Below are 22,581 nucleotides of genomic sequence, written 5' to 3'. Positions count from 1 at the left end.
CCACCCACCTATAACCTGGGGCCCCCTGCTATTACCTGGTGCTCCTACTTATAACCTGGGGTCCCCACCTCAAACCTGGGGCCCCTCACTTGTAACATGAGCCCCCCTACCTATAACCTTGGGTCCCCCACTACAACCTGCGGCCCCCGTCTATAACCTGAGGCCTCCCATTGTAACCTGGGGCCCCTTACCTGTAATCTGGGGCTCCCATCTGTAACCTGGGCCCCACACCTAAACCTAGAGCCTCCACGCATAACCTGGGGACCCCACCTAGAAACTGGAGCCCCTCAATGGTAACCTGAGACCCCATCCTGGGGCCCCCCACCTCTATAACCTGGGCCCCACCTGTAACCCAGGGTCCTTAACAGAACCCGAAGCATGGTGAGGGTGAGAGCGTGCTGGCAAAGCATTTTCCCCAGGGCTCCCGTAGATATTTGTAACTACGGCTTAGGCCTATTACTAATCCCATGTGTCACAGTTTACTGTCCCAGAGGTCATGCTGCCTCTCTAGGTCCAAAGTGTCATCCCTGGCTGCTAAGTCTTTTCTTTTTGTGGTGATTCATAAAGTAAAAGTATATCTCACTTCCCATGGCTCTTATATTTGATGACACGGTATTGTTACTCCCCCACTCAGAGAAATGGTATAGGAGAAGCCAGGAACCCCCCCAGCACTCCACCACCCCCCACCCCCCCGCCTCCCCCCCACCAGCTCCGCAGCTGAGGCTTAGAGCAGCCCTCACAGGGGTCTCAACCTCATCGTGCTTGGGAAGGTCCCCCAAAACTGGCTCTGTGCTAGCCTGGCTTGGGTTTGAACCTTACATAAGCACGACAGCTGGGCAGCTCCAAGGCCTGCATCACCCGGAGAGGATGATGCTAGAATTCTTACTGGGCTCCTGGGGGCTCCCAGGCTGGGCACTGAGATGTGAGTGCCCGCTCCACCAGGCACCTGGTCGGGGGCTTCGCCTCTGCAAACCTCAGTCACCTGGAAGGAGGGTGGAAGGAGGATTCTAGAACATTCTATCACCTGGAAAGGAAACCCCGTCCTCATCAGCAGTCAAACACCCCCAGCCCCTCCCCCAGCCCTTGACAACCATGAATCCACTCTCTGTCTCTGCAGATTTGCCTGTTTTGGATGTTTCCCATCAATAGAATCACACTGGGTGGCCTTCTGTGTCTGGCTTCTCTCACTGAGCACCGTGTTTTCAAGTTCATCCATGTGTGTCAATGACTCATTCCTTTTCATGGCTGAATATTATTCCAGTGTGTGGATATGTCATATTCTGTCTATCCGTCATCTGTTGATGGACATTTGAGTTGTTTCTACTTTTGGACTACTGTGAATCATGCTCCTGCAAGTATCTGTGTACAAGTTTTTGTGTGGACGTATGCTTCCATTTCTCTTGGGCAGACACCTAGGAGTGGAATTACTGGGCCACGTGGTCACTCAATGTCAAACTTTCAACTTTTTTTCCAAAGCGGCTGCACCAACTATATGAAAGTTCCAGTTTGTTCACATCCTTGCCAATACTTGTTATCATCCTTTCTTTTTTTTTTTTTTTTTGACCATAGTCATCCTAGTGGGTATGAAGTGGTTAACCTAATTGAATTTAATTAATTAATTTTTTTGCTGTGCCGCACAGCTTGTGGGATCCCTGACCAGGGATCGAACCTGGGCTCCCAGCAGTGGAAGTGTGGAGTCCTAATCACTGTACTGCCAGGGAATTCCCTGAAGTGGTTAATTTTAATAACATTTATTTTAACTTAACATATCCAAAATTTATCATTTCAACATGTAATCAATGTAAGTTATTGGGTGTTTTCACATTGCAATTATTAAGATATACATATATACGCATATATATATGTATATACGCATATATTACGTTAACATGTTTTCACGTTAAGGCTTCAAATTCCAGTGTGCGGTTACACCCACAGCACATCTCAATTCCAGCAGCCACATTACAGGAGCTTAACAGACACATGTGGCCAGTGGCTGCCGTACTGGACAGCACAGCTCAAACTGCAGAGGATGCAGCAGTGGCCAAGACATACCCAGGCTCTGCCTCAGAGAGTTCCCAGCGTAGTTCCAGACACCGAAGAAAAACGGGTAACAGAATGTATAAATGAGAGTTTCTGCTGGTGACAAGTGTTAAGAAGAAAATCAAACTGGAAAGGGGTTACATTCAAGGGAATGATCAGGAGGACTTCTCAGAAAAGGTGGCGTCTGAACTGAGATTCACCTTCATGGACTCTTTCTGCAATGGTCACCAAACATTTCCCAAGTCCCTTCCATGTGTCCTGAACATCAGGAGAGGGGTGGAGTGAAGGAGAGTGAGGCCTACAGATGCCAAAATTATCAAATACCCCAGATTCCAAGAAATTTGGGCGTAAGCCAGCAGTCAAAAACATAGAAAATACTAAAAGGAATTGGAGTTGGGCAGTGTTCCTTCTTCTTCAGTTTTCTGGAAGAGATTGTTTGAAACCAATGTTATTTCTTCCCAAAATGTTTGATGGACATTCACGAATGAAACCATCTGGACCTTAATTGTCTTTGTTGAAAGGTTTTTCCCAGGAATTCTCTGGCAGTCCAGGGGTTAGGACTCTGTGCTTTCACTGCTATGGGCCTGGGTTCAATCCCTGATGGGGGAACTAAGATCCTACAAGCTGTGCAGCCAAAATAAGAAAGGTTTTTCTCTACAGATTTAATTTCTCTAATAGATATAAAATGATGTAAATTACCTATTTCTTCTTGAGTAAGCTTTCATTTTAGTGCCTTTTCAGGTGTCGGTCCATTTCATGTTGACTTTATGGGCATAGAGTTGTTCCTATATCTAATCCTTGTAATATCTGCAGGGTCTGTAGTGATATCCCCTCTTTAATTCCTGATACTGGTCATCCTTTTTTCTTGGTCAGTCTGGCTAGAGTTTTATCAATTGTTTTTATCTTTTCAAAGACCGATCTTTTGGCTTCATCGATTTTCGCTATTCTTTTTTTAATTTAATTTAATTTTTTTAACTTTTCCGAACGCGCAGGCTCAGCGGCCATGGCTCACGGGCCCAGCCGCTCCGCGGCACGTGGGATCCTCCCGGACCGGGGCACGAACCCGCGTCCCCTGCATCGGCAGGCGGACTCTCAACCACTGCGCCACCAGGGAAGCCCTTCGCTATTCTTTTTCTATTCTGTTTCAGTGGTTTCTGCTCTGATCTTTATGATTTAGAAATCTCAGGCTAATCCACATGGTCTGATTAGGACTTGTTGGTATGTTGGTGTGACTTGTGGCCCCCCACCCCCAAAGCCACAGCAATCCCTCTTCTGTGGGTCATTTGAGAATCTGATGAAACTCACGGATGTCCCCAAGAACAAGCACATGCGCACACTCAATTTTGCACATAGGTTTAGGTAGTTCACAGGTGTCAGGCTCAGAACCACCAACCTGGAGCTCAAATCCGATGGTGTCAGCTCCCAACGTTTCCACTCAAGCAGTTTGTTCCGGCAAAGTAAGAATCTAATGATAAAAAACAGAAAGGTAAAAAAAAAACAACAACACAGGCCTGGAAGTATTTTCAGTTTCATTAAGACGTAGTATTTTGCCAACTGTTTGTTTTTCATCCAAAGCACTTTGCTGGCACCATCCCAGCTGGGTTCTGAATTTTAGCCCGTGAGTTTCTCTGGGCAGACTCGGCCCAGCGCACTTCTCTCACGATCTAGGCCGAGAGATTCTTAAAGGCTTTTTGCCTCGAATTGGCCACTTTCTGCTACTTTTTGACCCTTGACCTAGCCTCAAACGGGGTTTCGGGGGAGAGGCCCTGGTAGGCACCCACCAGGGTCCCCGAGCCGCGTCCCGGCCGCAAGAGCTGCGCTCCGACCCCGCCGGTTCCGAGGACACTGTTGGCACTAGCGACCTCCGCCCCCAGCCCCCAACCCCTCCCAGGTCAGCGTCGTGGCCTCGCCTCCACACGCCTGTTTCCCGCCCCCTCCCATTGACGGTCGCCCCCGCGGACCAATGATCAAGGAGTATCCACCCCTGGGGCGGGGCCGGGCTTGAGCCAATCCCCGCTCGGGCGCCCGCCTGGGTCCAAACGGCCCAATGGGGGGCGGCGGCGGGGCTCGCTTAGGGGGCGGGGCAGGCCGGCTCGGCCAACGGGCGTGCACGTCGGTGCCGCGAGGGGCGGGCCCGCGGCGGGCGTGCGGCGGCGCGGCGGCCCAGGGCGGGGGAGGAGGTAAACAAGATGGCGGCGGCGTGTCGGGCGCGGAAGGGGGAGGCGGCCCGGGGCCCCCGCGAGTGAGGCGGGGCGCGGCGGCAGCGGCGGCGGGCGCCGGCCGGCAGTGCGGCCGCCTTGCATGGGCTGGGTCCCCGCGCCGCCCCGCCTGCTCCACGCGCGCGGCGGCCGCGGCGGGGGACGCGCCGCCCGGGCTCCGGCGGCCTCCGGAACCCCGGCCCGGGGCCTGCGGCCTGCGCCGCCTCGGCCGCCCGGAGCCCCGCGCGGCCCGCGGCCCGCGGCCGACGGCGTTCGGGCGGAGAGCGAGCGCGGGCTGCCGTTTGGGGAGGGGCGCCCGCCGGGCCCGCGCGGCCGCTCGGGGTCCCGGGCCGGTGTGCGGGCGCCCGGGCAGTGGGCGGCTCGGACGGGGCTTGTTCCTTGCGGCTGGCGGGCCCCGGGCTGCCCCGGCGCTGGCGGGAGCCGGCTGGGCCGGACGGAGGTGCCCCGCGCGCTCAGGACACGCACCTGCCGGCGTTTCGGGCTCCCCGGACGGCGAGGTCGGCGGGAGACGCCCCCGAGAGGCGCGCCCGGCCCCCGGCTAAGCTCGCCTGCCCAGCTCTGGGGGCCCCGGGGCCGGCCTGTGCGGGGCCCCCGGCGCGCGCCATGGGCCGCTGGTAATGGATGGCGCGGAGAAGACTCGACTCTGCCGCGGCCGTGTTCGTTCGAGGGTCTAAAGTCCCTGGAGAATGACCTAGCACTTCCCGGCCCCACCGGCCTCTCGAGGGCCCCCGTGGACGCGCCGGCCCGCCTCGAAGCTGCGAGGCCGGGCGGCCCCCAAACTTGGGACGCTGCGCACGCCCGGTTGCCCGGGCTCTGGACCAGGCGCGCCTCTTGAACTCACGTTCAGTACAATCGTTTCTTTTCCAAGAAGGGTTTTCCTTTTTTTTTTTTTTCTTTTTTTGAGATTTTGTTGACTTTTATTTTTGAAGAAGGGAATTTGGGGGGGGGGTGACAAACGGAAGAACCGTCCACCGCGAAGCTCAGAAAGGGGATAAGGGACCGCCGGCGGGAGTCGGAGGCCTGGGGTCTAGGATGGAGGTGGCGGACCCGCAGCAGCTGGGCATGTTTACAGAGGGCGAGCTGATGTCGGTGGGGATGGACACGTTCATCCACCGCATCGACTCCACCGAGGTCATCTACCAGCCCCGCCGCAAGCGGGCCAAGCTCATCGGCAAGTACCTAATGGGGGACCTGCTGGGGGAGGGGTCGTACGGCAAGGTGAAGGAGGTGCTGGACTCGGAGACGCTGTGCCGGAGAGCCGTCAAAATTCTCAAGAAGAAGAAGTTGCGGAGGATCCCCAACGGGGAGGCCAACGTAAAGAAGTAAGTGCGGGCTTCCTGGGTGGGGGCGCGGGCCGCTGGGCGGCCCCCTCCTTCCTCCTTTCCTCCCTTTCTTCTCCCTCCATTTCTCGCTTTCTTCTTTTCGTCCTCTCTTTCCTTAAACACCCGAGCCGACCAGCCGGGGAAGGTCGTGGGCAACTCGCTAGGGTACTTTGGTGAAGTCAGACTAGCTTGTTGCGGTTGGGCGTCCTGTGCTCTCGGCCGATGCGGAACCCTCTTCGGAAGGGGGCGCCCCTCACCCCCTCTGCCCTCCCGGCTGTCCGGAGGGCTGAGGTGCCCGGCGGAAGCGGCCGGCGTTGGTTTGGCTGAGAGCAGTTGGGCTCGGAAAGGGGCCTGCCCGCCGCCGGCAGGTTTCCGCGCAGCGCGCGGCTCTTAGTAGGGCTGGGGACACGCGGTTTGTTTATCCTGTTGGAGGGGGACCGTGCGGTTGCCAAAAATAATTGTTTGCACCGGCTTATCAGTCAGCAGGGGGGAACTTCGCCCTTTCTCACTTTCCTGGGATGTGACACAGGACACTTTGGCGAGTCGCAGGCCCGGTGACTCCTGAGAAGGGGGTCAACTTGTGACCCCGCAAACTTTTTACACGTATTTTTTCAGGCACCCGTCTGCCCCTTGACATCCCAGAGATGGTGGGGTCTGTGTGCAGACCCCACCGCCGCCAGGACAGTGGGAGCCCTGCCTCCATCCCTCTTGCTGGTTTCAGGAGGGGCCACCCATCCTTATCGCTGCTGCCCTGCCCGAGCCGAGGGGTTTATCTCACGGGCCAGGCGGCAGCGGGACTGGCTGGTGACCTTGGCCGGTACTGGGAGTGCTGCTCCCAGATCCACTTTCATTCCCTCCTCCTGGCCCCCCTGCTCTCATGCAGTGTGACAGCGCGCTGCCCAGCTGTTTTTGCCTGCTCTGGGCTGCCTAGGGTGGTCAAGTCGGGGAGCAGGGTGCTGAGACCTGATTGGCTGTGGTCAGTGCCCCAGCTGTGGACCCCCGGCGAAGGTGGGGCCAGGCGCCCCAGGGCCAGTTGTTCAGTTCTCTGCGCCCGTCTCTTACCTGCAGGGTGGGGGTGGGGCAGGGGCCACCGGTGTCCTGGGGAGACAGGCCAGGGGACAGCGGGTGCCCTCCTGTGGGCCAAGCGAGGCCATGCCTCTCATCAGATCCCCACTCCCTGCTTCTAAGTCACATTTTCTCATTAAGGCAGAAGCGTGTGGGGGAGACGTGGCCCTTGGGATGCCAGTTGGCCGTTGCTCCGGGTTGGGCCCCCCCACTCTCCAGGGCTGGTCCTCGTCCTCCTGGCTCCTCTTAGGCCTCATCCCTGGATCTGTCCAGGGAACGCGGTGCTGTGCTCTTGCAGAATGGATGCACCCTCCCTCCGCCTGAGGTCAGCCTGGGTCCATGGAGGTGTTCTGGTGCCGGTGCTTTACGCTGGGCTGCTTTGGCACCCCAGGCCCCAGCCTCTTGGGAGTAGCACCCCGAGGTAGGAGGGGTTCCCAGAGTCCGTCCCCAAGGGGCCAGGCTCCTTTCCAGCCCCAACTGATCTGTCTGGCTAGAGTCGCCCAAGCCCACCCTGCTGGCCATCCCTGGGGCTTCAGGGAGTGCACGCGTCCAGGGGCGTGGACTGGGGGCAGCAGAGCTGATGGAGGTGTCGAGCGGCCACTTCTGCCAAAGCATGATGTACACGTGATAAAGGCCCTCCCCACATGCAAATGCACATGCTCAAGGTCAAGTTAGGGGACGTTCGTTCACCACCCAAAGCGTACCCTCACACTCTGCTGCCCCACTGGAGGGTCGCAGCCTGCTGGCTCCCAGTCCTCGTTTCCTGAGCGGTCAGCCACGGTCCCAGGAGCTGTGGAGACACAGTGTCCATCCGAAGAACCGGAGGGGAAACTGAGGCCCAGGAGGCAGAGTGGTTGGCGGTCCACAGCCGGCCTGGCAGTCAACACGAGGTGTCACAGCTGCAGGGCCTGGGCCGGTTCCTCCAGCTTAGCCCTAGAAGCGCAGGTCTTCACCTCTCTGAGGCCCCTTGGAGCGCAGCGCTGGCCCCGTGCGTTCACCTGCCGTCTGCAGCGTGTGGCGTGAGGACCTGCTGGGTATGCGGCTGCGGGTTAAAACCCACTGCTCCTCCTTCCTTGGGCGCTGTGAGGGGGCGCGCCCTGCTCGGAGGCACCCTGTCCCCTTGTTCTGAGTCCTGACAGAGTGCCCCGGGTTGGAGGCCGGAGGAGGTGAGGCCCTGGGCTCAAGCAAGGGCTGGGTGTCCACTCCCCGGCCCAGAGATCCAGGCTTCTGGGTCAGCCTTGCCGCCAGGCGGCTGCAGGGAAAAAAGGCTCCTTTGTCTTGGAGAGACTTAATGAACTCAACTCCAGACTCTTCTCTTGGAGTGAAGCATCCAGAATTTTCCAGAGAAGCCTCAGGAGTCCTCCAGCTCCAGTTGGGATGGGAAGCTTTTCCTTAAAGAATGCACTTTGTGTTAAAGGAGGTCCTCCCCCCTTGTGGCTCTTCCCAGGAGGGCTGCTGTGGGTCTGTGCTTGTCCCCCTCTTGCTCACAAAGACTAATTTGCTCTTATTGTAAAACACGAAAGTTCTGAAAATCACCGAGAAGACAGAAATTACTCATCGTTTTAATACTAATGCCTTTGCCACGCTCCCTTCGAGCCTTTGTTTAGCATGTTTTCGTCACCTATCCAAGCACTTTTTAATGAAAAATTAAACTCCCCTAAAGATCATTTTCAACAGTAAGTTGTACCTGCTTGCTTTCCCGGTTGGCAGCAGAAGCCGCGCTGGCGCCTCCCTGGCTGGGGGCAGCCGTGGGGTTTCGCACCCATACAGACGGTGGGCACACGCCCCTCTGACGCAACCCCCCGGGGAAGTTGGGTGGCAGATGGGCCCCGCTCACGGGATTCTCACCTGTCCCAAGATACTGTTCTTTGTGGGCTTTCATCAGCTGTTTAGAAGCGTACAGCGGCCAGGGCAGTCTGTGTGCCCCACGGCCCGTCTGTGTGAGGCAGGTCAGGGTCTGTACCCAGTGTATGCGGGGTGCGGGCACTTAGCCGTGCGGGGCCGGTGCTGGGCGGCTCGCGGCCCTGCCAGCCTCCTTCATCGGCGTCCCTGCCCGTGTGGCTGGGTCCCAGCAGGCCGACGCCAGTCTCTAGGCTGGGCCTCCCTTGGCCAGGCCAGTAGCGACTGGCAGGTACTTAAACCTGGGGGGTGAGTGGTTGGGATTTTAGCACGTACAGCAGAGCCTGGACTTTGCTGGCCTTTGTTCCCGTCCTGAGTGGCCTCTGCCAGGTCCTGGCATCTGCTGGGCACCTGCCCCCCACCCCCCATTGGGAAGGATTCTGCCGTGAGGCCAGGCTGGCAGCGATAGGGCACGGCTGGTCCACTGAGGCGCCCCGCACTGAACGTCCTCGCGGCCTCCCTGTCTGGTCCTTCCCTGGCCAAGGGGTGTGACTGTGAGGTGCAGTGGGAGCTCAGGGGCCATTGGGATACACCCCAGGCTGTGGCGCAGGGGGTGGGGGGGGACACTGGCTCCTCACTCAGGAGTGTGTTGGGAATCACATCAAAGCTGCCCTTTATCCCATGTTGACCTCATGCTGCACGGCGATTCGTTCTTTTACACGGCGATTCGTTCTTTTAACGGCTTTAATGAGACATAATTTACGTGACGTAAAATTCAACTATTAACAGGTAACTCAGTGTCGTTTAGTATTTTCAGAGAGTGTAACCATAACCTCTAATTCCAGGACATCCCTCCCATCCCCTCAACAGGAGCCCCGCCCCCATCAGCATTCACTCCCCCAGCCCCTGACAGCCAGGAACCCACTCCCTGTCTCTATGGATTTGCCTGTTCTGGACGTTTCCCACCAGTGGAATCACACACCGTGGGTCCTTCTGTGTCTGGCTTCTCTCACTGAGCATCGTGTTCTCAGGGTCCATCCACGTGGTAGTGAGTGTCAGTGCTTCACCCCTTTTCAGGTGATGTTCCCGGGTGTGGAGGGACGTGGTGTATCCACTCAACCGTCAGTGGACATTCGGGTTGTCCCCACTTGGTGCCCGTTAGGAATTGTGCTTCTGGGAAGCTGCGTGAGCGAGTGTTTGTGTTGAACTTCACTTTTAGTGAATTCCTCCTCATTTTAGTCTCTCTCCCGGATCCCCGATGGCCTCTTGCCATATGATTAGAAGCATCAGCAGAGAGGCCAAGGGGTGAGGGGGGTCTTGCTCAGTGTCCCTCGTCCAGAGCTGCCATCGTCCCCTCCCCTGCTCTCTGTGGACCCATGCCTGTCACCATCCCCGTCTGGAGGGAAAGAGGTGGGTGCATCCCCGGCGGCTGTGGGATGGGCGACCGTGGTGGCAGCTCCTTTCCATTCCTCTGTGAGCTCCAGGGGCTCTTCCGTTTCCCTCCTGGGTAGTCAGCGAGTCCATCCCCAGCAGTCCGCTCTGCTCAGGCGGCACTGCAGGCAGGTCCCTGTGACACCCGCCCTGAGCAGCTGCGGCCGGGCCGGAAGGCTCAGCTTCCTGTCACTTTACTTCCTGCATCCTGGCTGAGCGCCTGGCTTTTCCTCTTTCTTTAAATACTGTTTTTCTATTTTTCCGGTCAGTGGTGTGCTTTGTAGGAGACGGAGAACTCAGAGAAGGTGTAGCAGCTCCTCCCTGGCCGGGTCTCTGCAGTGAATGTCTCGGGGGTCCTCCACACCCATTTTACCCGCTCGGAGCGCACATCTCCATGTCGCCTGTGGGTGTGGTTCTCCTCTTTCGGAGGAGCTGGACACTGTAGCCACTTCTCTGGTATCCATACTGGAACTTACACATTTTTCTCCAGGAGGTTTCCATCGCGGTTAACTGACCACATGAGCGCTTGACGCACCCACAGCGCGGGGACCTCCCTTCAGGGCTGGCTTTGTCGGCATCGGAGTAGGGGGTGAGCTGTTTAATTGTGGAGGGAGGGGTGCTGCCGTCCGCCTCCTCCCGCACAGAAGTTTGCCCCAAAGGCAGTGGGCGGATGGGGAGGTGCGGCCCGGAAGATGGTTCCAGGCCCAGGTATCTCACGGCACAGAAGGCAGAGCCATGGGGCTTGTCCTCGCTTTGGAAGGCCTGGGGTGAGCTCCCCGGGGCCCCTGGACTAGCCGCGGGGCCCCCTCCCGGAGCTGCCACGCGTGTTATTGGCAGCCTGTGTCTGAGTTCAGGCGGGTTCCCACACTTGGGTCGGCAGACGCTGCTTGAAGCCTGGCTGTAAGCGCTCCAGGTGGTGGCCACGTGTTGGCTCCAGGTACGAAGGGCCTTCTGGTGTCCACACGTGTGGTTTAGTTAGCCGCTGCAGCGCCTCTGGATGGAGACGAGAGGGAGAGTGCCCGGAGCCAGCTTCCCAGGGAGGCTGGCACAGGGTCAGAGTCTGCGCTGGGCACCCCCCTCAGCCCCCCCCAGCTTGTAGCTCGCGACAGCTTGCTCCCCACCTGACACCCTTCCCTTCTGGGCCGCAGACCCCATGGCGGCTCTGGCCAGGTAGCTCAGCGGGTACTTGGCTGGCTGGGTGGACGGCAGGTGCCAAACACTGGTCTCTGAGGGGAGCTGGCTCTGCACCTGCCCCTGGAACCCCTGCCCCTGGGACCCCTGCAAGGAGGAGTTCTATACTCAGTCCTGGCAGGGACCCCAAAGGCCTGGTCACCACTGTCATGACAAAGGCTGCTGTGCCGTGTGGCCCGGGGCGGCCACCAGCCCTCGACTGTCAGAAAGGGAGGGGACTTGCCCGCGGGGGAGGGTCCTTGAGTCAGCAGATCTGAGCTCTGGCCCCGGAGAGCTGGCAGCAAGCAAGGCTGGGAGTCAGAGCTGTGGGGTGGTCTGGGCGAGAGCGGGAAGGACGCCTGGGGGCACAGCGCCGCTCCCTGACAAGTGGTGGTGGACCCGGAGCGTCAGAGGTGCACCCAAGCCCCCACGGACAGGGCACCCACCTGACCGGGGCCTGACCCACAGGGGCCTGGTAAGGTCCGTCCGTTGCAAGACTGAGTGAGTGAGTGAGATCTGGGGGACCAGCACTGGGGCCCGAGGTGGGAAGGTTCAGGGAGCACTTGCCAGAGGTCAGGAGGGGCTCACAGGCCAGAAGGGGCGGTACAGGGTCTGCTCCCCACACCCCAGGACGTTCCTGGTCCTTTATAGCAGGACTCTCACCTGGGCCGTCTTGCCCCCAGGGATACCTGGCGATACCTGGGGACATCTGTGGTTGTCACGATGAGGGAGGGGGGCTCCTGGCATCAAAGGGGTGGAGGTCAGATGCTGCTCCACACCCCATAGAGCCCAGGACACGCCAACGTCACAGTGCTGAGGCGGAGCTACTGTGTGTCATTTATTTGGGGGAAAATTGAGTGTGATCCCTGTTCACACTGGACACCAGGATAAATCCCAAAGGTCAGGCGGTGTAAACCAGGGTGACCCCAACGTCTGTGAGTCTCCTCCCCTCCCTCCCACTCAGGTGTGGATTGAAATGTGTGCAGCATCCCAGACCTCAGAGGTCAGGTGGTTAGGGATAAGCGCGGAATGATGGGGGGAATGAGGGCAGAGTTACTGCTGCGCCCCGCAACCCTCTGGTGAGGGTGGGAGTGGGGTGGGGGGCAGGCCAGGCAGGCAGTGAGCTCACGGGAAGCAGCTGTAAAGCTGTGTTTCCTCCAGCAAGTCGGTGGCCTCCTGTGCTATGGGTCTGGGGAGTGGGTGCTACACAGAAATGCTGTTTCCGGGGCACCCTCCCTTCAGAGGCTGCATGAGTGCCGGGCCAGGGAATCTGCATGGGAGGAGGACCTACGCTGGGGAGGGTGGGTGGTGTCGAAGGCACAGGATCCGTGCTGGTGTGCGAGGGTGGGGTGTGGTCAGGAACGGCTTCCTGGAATAGGCGACCTCTTCATGGAATGTGGACAGTGGGAGGCATGCGCCTCGGGTCTCATGACGTTGGGGACCCCTCACCTGCCCAGCTGGTCTTATGTTTCATGGTTGGGCTTCCCGGTGAGGACTTTAAAAAATCTTTATTGACGTATTATTCACATATCATGCAATTCGGTGACATTTAGTATCTTCGTAGCAACTCTCATCTTTGTCTAGTTCCAGAACATTCCGTTACCCCAAAAGGAAGTCCTGTCCTCATCAGTCACCCCATCCCATCCCCAGTCCCTGACAACCAGGAACCCACTCTCTGTCTGTAGACTGGCCTGTTCTGGACGTTGCCCATCAATGGAATCACACACTGTGTGTCCTTCTGTGTCTGGCTTCTCTCACTGAGCATCGTGTTTCAGGGTCCGTCCACGCTGTAGCGAGTGTCAGGGCTTTCACCTCTTCTCAGGGTTGAGTGATGTTCCCATGTGTGGAGGGACACTGGAGTTGTATCCGCCCTTGGGCTCCCGTGGACAGTGCTGCCATGAGCACGTGTGACCGGGTCGCCGTGCTCTCGGTCCTCCCGGGCACGTGCCCTGATTGGAGGTGCTGGGTCAGTTGGTGACTGTTCAACCTTCTGCGGAGCTGCCCGGCCCCCCCCCCCGCCCCCAGCTCCTGCAGGGAGTCCTCGTGGAGCTGCCCTAACAGCGGCGGGGAGCCTGGGCTTCAGTTCCAGAGGGAGGAGTGGGTGGGGGGATGCGGGGACCTGGCTGGAGCCCCAACTCCCGCGTGCTCTCCTGCTGTCCCCGCACGGCCTTCGCTGTGGTCTCTGTGCGTCTTCAGTTAAAATGCAGGTACGGGGCCTGGTCGTGTTGCTGGGCTCGGGGACATGCCCAGGACTAGCTGCCCCTGTGCGGAGCTGCTCACTCCGGTGCTGCCCTCTGCACGGTTCCTGGGGGCTGGCGGCACTGCCGGGCCAAGGGGCTTGGCTGACGCCTCCGTCCTCTGTCTTCAGGGAAATCCAGCTGCTGAGGAGGTTACGGCACAAAAACGTCATCCAGCTGGTGGACGTGCTGTACAACGAGGAGAAGCAGAAGATATATCCTTTTGGGGCTCGGGGTGCCAGGTGTTCCCTGAGCGCTGCCGACCTTGGGGCTGGGGCCCCTCTCCAGTGAGTGCCCACGGGGGGCGCTGCAGGATGCAGGCTGGTTCTCTGCTTAGATCTCCTGTTCTCAAGTGGAGCTGGGGCCCTGCTGTCAGCCTGGTCCCAGGAGCAAGACGCTTTCCTGGCTTCTGTTTGGGGGCCTGTGCGCCCTGGCCTGTGGCGGATGCATGGGGGAAGGGATGGGGAGTGTGTCACTGCGGCAGTGGTGTACTGGGAGTGTCCTCGGCCTTCGCCCTTTACTCCTGGGCTGCAGCTCCGAGAAGCAGGGTATAGGGGCCCCAGGGCCTGCTGAGGGGCCTGTGTCGCAGAGGGGCCTGTCACTGACTCGCTGGATGCAGGGTGATGGGGGTCCTCTCCATCCTAGTCGCAGGGCTGCCCCTCCACGGTGTAGATGCGGCTGGGGGGCTTCAGCCTGGCCCTGGGCTCCCCACCCCTGCTCCGCAGCCCCACCCCTGTGCTGCCCTCGTCTCTCCCTGGCCTCCCGCCCCTGCTCAGGCCTTCTCTCCACAGGGCCAGCACGCCCCTCCTCGCTCCTTTGGGGGCCAGGGCTGGGGCTTGAGCTCCTCCTTGGGGTGTGGAATGACCGGGGGGCTTCCTGCAGCACCTGTGATCCCTCTGGGGTCTCCAGCTCACTGCACTAGTGCAGCCTTCACCCCCTGGCATCTGTCTGTTCCCTGGGGATGGCCCATCTGGGGCAGAGGCTTGGCTGAGAGTGCCTTCCTTAGCACTGCCGCACGTATATGGTGATGGAGTACTGCGTGTGCGGCATGCAGGAGATGCTGGACAGCGTGCCCGAGAAGCGCTTCCCCGTGTGCCAGGCCCACGGGTGAGCGTGCGGACCCCACTGTTGCCCCCTCCGCCCCCGCCCGGTCACTCACGGGTCCAAGCTCCTCTCTGTGCACCTCCCTGCCCCACTGTGGCCGCCACCGAGGCTTTGGGGCCTCCTGTGCTTGGGAAGCTGCTGACAGCGGCCTGTCCTGCCCCGGCTGGCTAGTTCTCCTGGGCAGTCAACCCCTAACACCCGATTGCTGTAGGACCAGCTGGCCTGTGGTGTGAGGGGTCAGTGGGTTGGCCTGGGTCCCTGGCCTCAGGGAGGACGGGGGGGCAGCAGGGCTGTATCCAGGCCATAGAGGTTGGGGTGATAGCAGGGCCCCTGGGCTGCCCAGGCCGGGGGGGCAGCTGGGGCAGGTGCCCGTGGTGGGAGCTACTGCAGCGGGGGCCCAGGAGTGGCTCAGCCCAGCCACTGGCCCTCTGGTTCCCTGATGGGCTGCCCGGCACCGACGGCCCCTGAGCCTCGGCCTCCCATCCTTGGTCCCGCTGGGTCGCTGCAGGCAGCTGAGGTTCCCGACAGGTGGGGCCGCGCCTCTTGGTGCGGTGGGTCACAGAGGCTGTGCCCTGCAGGTACTTCTGCCAGCTGGTGGACGGCCTGGAGTACCTGCACAGCCAGGGCATCGTGCACAAGGACATCAAGCCCGGCAACCTGCTGCTCACCACGGGTGGCACGCTCAAGATCTCCGACCTGGGCGTGGCCGAGGTAGGTGCCCCCCACCCCCAAGCCAGACCCGGGGTGGGGTCCCGGCCCCGCCGAGGGCCGCTCCCTGAGGGCTGTCTGGTGCTGCTACAGGCCCTGCACCCGTTTGCCGAGGACGACACGTGCCGGACGAGCCAGGGTTCCCCCGCGTTCCAGCCGCCCGAGATCGCCAATGGCCTGGACACCTTCTCTGGCTTCAAGGTGGACATCTGGTCAGCTGGGGTCACACTGTAAGTGCCCCTGGGCCTGGGTCCCTCCACCCCAGGGGTCCTCCATCACCCCCCCAGCCCCAGGTACCCCGTCTGGGCTCCAGGCTTCCCTGACCTGCCCCTCCTGGCAGGTCCCCCAGCTGCTGCCGCCCCCTAGAGTCTGTGAAGGCCACAGAGCCAGGGTCAGGAGCCCCCATGGGTGGGGAGACAGGCACTGGGACCGGCCATCCTCCTGGCCCCCGCCCACCTTGGGCTTGTGCTGGTCTCCACCTGCGCTGCTTCCCACACCGGCCACAGTCGCTGTTGGGTGGGTGTTTCCATCCTGACTCCTGGGGCTGAGAATTCTCAGACACCATGAGTCGCCGGCGATGCTCGGCCCACCGCTGCGTACCCCTGACCCAGACGCCGCCACGTAGTCGTCTGTTCCTCCATGAGCTCAGGCGGCACTGGGTGGGCCTGTGTTCTCTGGAAGCCTCTCCTGCCCGAGGCGAGTTCACGCTGCAGCCCCCTGTGCGCGCAGCCAGTGGCGTGGGTGTCCCGTTTCATGTTTCTGAGAGCTGACTCATATACCGTTGACCCACCGTGTCAGAGCGTGCCATCCGGTGGCTTTCCATATTTTCCTAGTGAGCCGCCACCACCATGTGTTCCAGAACATTCTCCTCACCAAGTCCAAGTCCCCACAGGTGGGGGTGGTTAAGGTTCGGGACCAGACTGGCTCCAGGCTGGGGCGCGAGGCAGGCCCTCCTGACTGGTCTGTCCTTCCTGGGGCCGCAGCTACAACATCACGACAGGCCTGTACCCGTTCGAGGGGGACAATATCTACAAACTGTTTGAGAACATCGGGAAGGGGGACTACACCATCCCGGGGGATTGCGGCCCCCCACTCTCAGACCTGCTCAAAGGTGAGGCCCTCGAGGCAGGAGGCTGGGCTGTAGGGGTGGGTGGGGTGGGTGGGGTGGGTGGGCTGGCGGCGGGTACTGGGGCCCCCGTGGGTTTCCCGTGGGCCGACCCTTCTCTGTGCAGTTCCCCGACATGGGGCGGGGCGGGGCGGGGTGGTGCAGAGCCTAGTCGGGTGTGGAGAGCAGTGGGCGCAGGGGCGCCTGCGAGGGGCCGCTGGCTCCTCTGGGCTCCACTGCCTGCCCTGGGCCTTCGTTCCACCCTGTTCTGATCCCCCATCCCTACAGTGAAGTAGCAGCGGGGACCCCAGTCCGCCTGCTGAGTGGGGGTCTCCTGCGGGGGGGGGGGGGCTCTTCCTGCTGCAGTTCCCGGCCTGTACAGCAGGTGGCGCTGTCTGTGTATGGCAGGGGCCTGTCTGGGCGTGGATGGGTGAGAGCCACACCAGCATCCTGGGGCTTGCCTGAAGTTAGTTTTGATGACGCAGCACATGCAGGGTATCGCCCTGTGTGACCGGCACCGTCCTAGGTTCCCTGCCCACAGTCCCGGGCTCTGTGTAACTGACCTGACCCTCGGCTTGTGCTGGACGCTGGGTCAGTGCCCGGCCTTCGTGTGAGGCACAGCCAAGAGGATCTTCACAGCCCTGCGTGGCGCCTGAGCTTTCTGATGACTGAGTCTCGCCGGTTCTTTGGCTTGTTAGTGAAGGTGAAATGAAGCTGGGCAGCCGCGTTCCCAGTGCTCTGCGGCCCCCCCCCCCCGCCCCCCGCAGTCCAGGCCTGCATTGCCAGCTGCCCCAGGACCCTCAGAGGGGTGGGCGTACCGCCTGCCTGGGGTCTTCTTGGAATGTGGGAGGAGCCAGCAAGCGGGAGGCGGTGGCCCGGCTGGCTCAGTCCCAGCCCTCCCCACCTGAGCGCTCCTTAGCAGCTCGTGGGCCCCGTCCTTGGGGGTGCCTGGAGCGTGCCCCCGGCCTCCCCCAGCTCCACTGAGGGCCGAGGGCTGTTGCAGGCGGTGAGCTGTTGTTTCGGACTCTCCTTCCCTCGCCAGGGGCTGGTGGGTTGGAGTTTCCTCTGTACGGAGCTTTCTTTGCTCCAGTGACACAGATGATGATCTGTTGCCACCCTCGCTCTCATAAACGCTCAAAACAGCCCCAGGAGGGGCCGACGAGATGGCAGAGGGCACCCGTGTCCCTGTCCCCAGGTCCAGGCAGGGTGTCCCATTCTCGCTTCCTCCGCCCAGGCCTGCCTCAGGGCCTTTGCACTGCACTCCGCATGCAGGCTCCTCCCGGCCACTGGGCTGTTGAGCCGCCTCCCCCGTGAGTGTCTGGAACACCGCGCTGGCCCTGCCCTCCTGCAGCGAGCCCGCGACCCTGACCTTTCCTCCTCTCTCACATCACTCAGACACTCAGCTCTCTGAGCCCCAGCTTCTGAAATGGCCTCTCGTTTCCTGAGAACAAAGGCACCTCCAAGAGGTGGTGTGCAGAGCCCTGCCGCCCCCATCCCCCTCTCTGCGTCACGCTCGGTCCTCCCGTGGGGAAGGGGGTGGGCACTTGAGCATGGTGGGGGCTGGGGACCTTGGGCCCTGGGCCCCCTGCAGCCCTGGGGGGGGGGTGCCGCCCTTTGCTGCTTCGGGCCAGCCCAGCACAGCCTGCAGGTCAGCCTTGCCCCTTCTGAGTGTCCGGGTGCCAGGCAAAAGGCCCTCACACCAATGTCTACATACGGTGTGTTGCCCTCGAGGCCTCCGGTTCTCCTGCCACTGCCTCGGGGGGCTTTGGTGTCCTAGCTAGAATGGCCAGTCACAGGCTTTGCTGGCCAAAGCCGGTGGGCACCAGCAGGGGCGAGCCATGTGCTTTGTCTCCTTAGGGCGTGTGAACAGGTTCAGGGTCACTGGGGTGGGCTGTCCGTCCTGCGTCCCAGCCTTTTTTGGTCTTGGTCCTCCCAACCTGGCTTTGTAGTGTCTGCCGGGCAGCCCCTCGTGTCAAGACAGGGAGACGGCCCCAGCTGTGTCCTTCTCCGTTCAGCTGGGGGCTTAGCATCTGCCCCCGTGCTGGGCACCCAGCTGTAGAGGCCAGGCCTGCAGGGGAGGGGGCTCCGCTCACTCACGCCACCCCCTCCCCTGTACGGGCACCCACGGGCGTCCCCACCTCTCCCAGGCAGGGGAGGGCCCTCTGCCCATGCTGGCCCCTGCACCCACCGCTGGTCTCCCCGGCAGGGATGCTGGAATACGAGCCGGCCAAGCGGTTTTCCATACAGCAGATCCGGCAGCACAGGTGAGTCCCTGCAGGGCTCCCCACTTGGGGGCCCATGTGGTGAGAGCAAGTGGGAGCAGGGGAGGGGGAGGTCAGGGCTGCGGGGGTCTTGCTGGCTCAGTCTCTCCCGTTGGGCCCCTTCTCCCTCTCCCACCCCGCGTGGTTCTCAGCGGGAATTGGGGGTGGGCCCACATGGTGAGCCAGGCAAGCCTCCGGCTGCCGTGACCCGCTGGCTTCCGCAGCTGGTTCCGGAAGAAGCACCCGCCGGCCGAGGAGCCGGTGCCCATCCCGCCAAGCGCGGACTGCAAGGACCGGTGGCGCGGCATGACAGTGGTGCCCTACCTGGAGGACCTGCACGGCTGTGCCGACGCTGCGGATGACGAGCTCTTCGACATTGAGGACGACATCATCTACACTCAGGACTTCACGGTGCCCGGTGAGTCCCCGGGGATCACGGGAGAAGTGGGGAGGCCCCGCCCCCGGCCCGAGGGTCCAGTGGCCCTCCCCGCAGTGGCCACCCTTCTGACGAGTGGCCTTCTTCCCCAGGTGGCGAGGAGGCGTCTGAGGCAGGGCTTAGAGAGAGAGACCCGCAGGAGAGCCAGTGCTCAGACCTTTCTGGAGAGGAAGCTGAGGCCAGGGCCGCCGAGGAGCTCCGGGCAGAGCTCGGGCCCTAGTGTAGCGCTGCCCCACCCGCCTCCCCGCGGTGCTGTGCTATCCCGGGGCTGGTTCCGCAGGCTCCTGCATAAAGGTCTGCCCCGCTGAGCGTGTGCGGGTCATGCTTGTTTCTTTCCGGCTCGCTGCCTAGGGCTTAGGCGTTTACTGTAGAAAGAGCCCGTGTGCAGGGTGGCCAGTGGGGCCTCCAGGGAGCAGCCCCAGGGTGGGTCCGCGTGTCCCACTCTCCTGGGGGCACACTCAGGCCTCTGGTGCATCTGGCTGCAGCTGTTCCCCATGGGGTCCTGGGGTCAGGTGGGATGCCCCGCCCTGGGAACCCTGGCCACGGTCCAGTCCTGAGGCCTCCTGGATCCTCCGTCCTTTCCACAGGATAGAAGCAAGGTGTCCTGTCTCTCAGAGGCACTAGGGCCCCGGGACAGGTGCCTGGGCGTGAGCCTTGCTGGTCAGCCGGCTGTAGAGGCACTGACCACACACCGTCTCTTCAGGCCTGTTCCAGAGGCTTGGGGCTGCTTTGCCTGGGTGGGGGAGGGCTTGTTCAAGAGCGGCTCTCTGGGCCGGAGCCAGATCCCTGGCCTGGGAACGTCCTCCACATGAGACGTGGGGACGGACGGTCCTGTGCTGAGGTTGGGCAGCCGCTTCTCGCTGACCTGCCCGTGGGCCGGCAGAAGGCCGTGTTGGGGCTTCTCCCGTTCTGGTCCTGTCGTGTGGTCACGGTCAGAGGCTGGCTCTCAGCTGCTCCCCTGGGTCCCTGGTCCTGCCGTCCACCCTGAGGGCTGGTGCTGGGCCTTGGGCCGGGTGTTGGTTGGTCGGGGCCACTGGCCCCAGTGCCTTGAGGGCATGTGGGGCAGATCCCGTGCCCTCCAGCCACCCTCCGACCGTGGTCACGGTGCCAGAGGCTGGGCCCCAGGTGATCTGCGCAGAGTTTCGGTGCTCAGCGCCCCTGCAGCCCCCCTCCCCCTTCAGAGCAGGCAGCTGACACTGCCCCACGCTCTGGGTTCTGACCTGAGACGCTTCTCGGTCACGGGCCGGTGCCTCCCGGCTAGGTTCAGAGGCTGAGTCAGGCACAGGATGCCATTGGTGGAGACGGGGCTCCGTGTGCGGAGGAGATGGGCTTGAGGCAGCTGCAGGCAGTTTCCTGCCGACATCCATGGGAGGGGGGTGCACCGTGGGCAGCACGGGCTTCCCTCACCCTTCCCTCCCGCCACGCCTCAGCGGGGACAGAGTGGGGCGGGCGGCCCCGGGCCAGTGGCCCTGGGACCCGGTGAGCACTGGCAGCCCACACGGTTGGGGCCGGGGCATGGCAGGCACCTGTGACGGCCTCTCCGTTTGTGCCGGCGTGGAGAGCCGGGGCGGGCTCTTGTGGGAGAGACGGCGAGTCCGGACACCCGGCCCGAGCCCAGCCCCTCCGAGTCCCACGGGGCCCAGCGAGGTCTGGCCATCGCACAGGTGAGAGAGCCAAGGCTCGGGCCCCAGGTCCCTGATGTCCACCGTGTTCCCACCCACCTGAGTGCAGGGCTCCACTCACACCTGAACAGGCAGGTGAGCGTAGGCTGGGCCCCGCCCCAGCCGGCTCGAAGGCCAGCCCCGCTGCTCCCCATTGGCAGGACCTGGTGGGACAGGTGGTGGAGGTGCCCTGGGCCCGGGCAGGCGGGGCGCTGGGGGCGTGTTGGTCGGGAACCCCCAGTCAGCACAAGTTTGCCTTCTCCTTCCTAGGACAGGTCCCGGAGGAGGAGGCTGGGCGGAGCGCACAGAGCCGGGGCCCGCCCAAAGCCGTGTGTGTGAATGGCACCGAGTCAGCCCAGTTGAGCGCCAGGTCGAGGGCGGAGCGCCGGGCCAGTGCCGCCTCCAACCCCGCCCGCAAGGCCTGCTCGGCCAGCAGCAAGATTCGCCGGCTGTCAGCCTGCAAGCAGCAGTGAGGGTGGCCGCCTGCAGGTGGGAAGTGGCGGGGACCGGAGGAATGGGTTGGGGGTGTGCCGTGGGCACTGCCCTGCTTGGCTGGTGTCACTGTCCTGCTTGGCTGGTGTCACTGTCACGGCCTGTGCCTGTCGCCCCCGGGGTCTGGGTTGGAGGTCACTTTCATCAGGGCATTGGCCACACACTGGGGTCGGGGGGCGGCGTGTGCAGGATCAGGGCCCCTAAGCCGGCAGCCTGTCTTGCAGACCTGCGGGGCTCACCCCCACCCCGCCAGGCTGCTTCTGAGACAGGGCGATGCTGGCGTCAGACCAGGCTGGGGGTTGGGGGGTGAGCAGGTCAGGAGGGGCTGGGCTCTGACTGAGGCCGTCATCTCCCCTCCCTGCTTCCTCTTCCCAGCCCTGACCGCCCAGTCCACAAAGGGTGATTGGGCCCCAGAGGCACTGGAGACCCCATCGCCTGCTCAGGATGTGAGCAGTGGGGTAGGGGCCTGAGGCTACAGCCCCTGTCGAGCCATGTCCCCTCTCCCAGGGAGCTGCCCCTGAAACACCTCCCAAGGAATTTGTATGCCAGCAGCAGAACCAGCCAGGTGGGGTAGGAACTCTTTGGAGGGAGGCCCGGTTCCGTGGCAGAAAGGCCGTGCTTAATCCCACCAGGTGGCCAGAGATGCCCGGGGTGGCTCTTGAGGCAGCGCAGCCCTCCCTAGCCTCCTGAGGCGTCTGACAGCACTGAGGCATGACCAGGCCTCAGTTTCCCCACCCTCTGGGCGGCCTCAGGGGGGCCTGCTTCCTGGGATGCAGGGCCTTTCGTTGACCCAAAAGTGACCCACCTTCTGTTCTGGTCTCAGCCTGTTTCCAGGAGCCCCGGCCAGGTCCTGCTCAGTCTTCCCGCCGACTGCTGGCCTGCCGCCCACTGCCCAGGAAGGCGGCCGCTGCACCCTTCGTGCTGACTGCCCCTCCGGAAGCCGGAGTGTCCTGGAGGGCTGTGGTTGGGGGACAGCAGGGACTGGGGTCCGCCCTCCCCTGGTGGCCGGTGGACACGACCTCCTGCTGACTGCAATCCTGTGCTGAGCCCCTTCCCCCCGCCGGGGGAGGAGGGAGTGGGCCCGGCGCGGCCCCACGCCAGCCCTCGCCATGCACTTTACGTTGAGACTACTGGTTCTCGCCCGCCCCAACCCCTCTTTTTACTCTGCCGCTCGTTAGCGCCTCCCACACCTGGTGATGTGTTCCCACCAACCACAGCCTCAGCGGGACGGGCAGGACAAGTGGGCCTGTCGACCGAGATGCATGCCCAGTGCCCAGGGGAGCCCGGCGGCTGCCTTGTTTTCATTGTTTGGTTGGTTCTTTTTTCTTCTTTTTTAAGAAAAAATAAAACAGGTGGATTTGAGCTGTGGTTGTGAGGGATGTTTGGGAACTGTGGGTGGCAGGACGTGCTGTCAGGTGGGGGGGGTGTGAGTCTGAGCCTGAGCCTGGGGCCCTTTGTGGACCCCACAGTGGACGGGCTGGCCCGGGT

The 22,581-nt window shown here is 61.9% G+C and overlaps 1 protein-coding gene and 1 long non-coding RNA gene across 11 annotated transcripts; one reads left to right on the top strand and one right to left on the bottom strand.

The window, feature by feature from the left end:
- Positions 1-717: 717 nt before the first annotated feature.
- LOC132518765 (uncharacterized) lies at positions 718-3,882 on the bottom strand. Its single transcript, XR_009539950.1, has 3 exons — positions 3,825-3,882; positions 3,437-3,508; positions 718-982 (listed from the first exon to the last, which is right to left on the bottom strand). It is a non-coding gene; the product is annotated as an uncharacterized LOC132518765 (long non-coding RNA).
- Positions 3,883-4,576: 694 nt separating this feature from the next.
- Positions 4,577-22,455, top strand: STK11 (serine/threonine kinase 11). 10 transcript variants are annotated; one of them, XM_060145810.1, is made up of 11 exons: positions 4,586-5,584; positions 13,458-13,541; positions 14,344-14,433; positions 15,009-15,141; positions 15,232-15,368; positions 16,122-16,249; positions 18,450-18,507; positions 18,729-18,922; positions 20,501-20,604; positions 20,877-21,090; positions 21,917-22,050. In XM_060145810.1, exons 1-10 carry the CDS (start codon positions 5,295-5,297, stop codon positions 21,072-21,074), a joined length of 1,416 nt encoding a protein of 471 aa, XP_060001793.1. In that variant the 5' UTR covers positions 4,586-5,294; the 3' UTR covers positions 21,075-21,090; positions 21,917-22,050. The 10 variants fall into 10 exon arrangements, 6 of the variants coding, with proteins under 6 accessions (XP_060001797.1, XP_060001796.1, XP_060001793.1 ...); XM_060145813.1 differs by lacking the exon at positions 21,917-22,050 and having other exon boundaries at positions 4,583-5,584; positions 20,872-21,073; XM_060145808.1 differs by lacking the exon at positions 20,501-20,604 and having other exon boundaries at positions 4,596-5,584; positions 21,917-22,455.
- Positions 22,456-22,581: the final 126 nt, after the last annotated feature.

The sequence above is a fragment of the Lagenorhynchus albirostris genome, chromosome 3 (genome assembly GCF_949774975.1).
Source record: "Lagenorhynchus albirostris chromosome 3, mLagAlb1.1, whole genome shotgun sequence".
In the NCBI taxonomy this organism is placed as follows: domain Eukaryota; kingdom Metazoa; phylum Chordata; class Mammalia; order Artiodactyla; family Delphinidae; genus Lagenorhynchus; species Lagenorhynchus albirostris.
Note: the sequence above shows the minus strand (reverse complement) of the source record. Positions and strands in the feature narration are given on the sequence as shown.

Excerpts from the sequence above, each read along its gene's own strand:
- STK11 (XM_060145808.1), top strand. The coding sequence starts at position 5,295 with ATGGAGGTGGCGGACCCGCAGCAGCTGGGCATGTTTACAGAGGGCGAG. Across the intron at positions 14,434-15,008 it reads CCCGTGTGCCAGGCCCACGG|GTACTTCTGCCAGCTGGTGG; the intron begins GTGAGCGTGCGG and ends TGTGCCCTGCAG. Across the intron at positions 15,142-15,231 it reads CCGACCTGGGCGTGGCCGAG|GCCCTGCACCCGTTTGCCGA; the intron begins GTAGGTGCCCCC and ends GTGCTGCTACAG.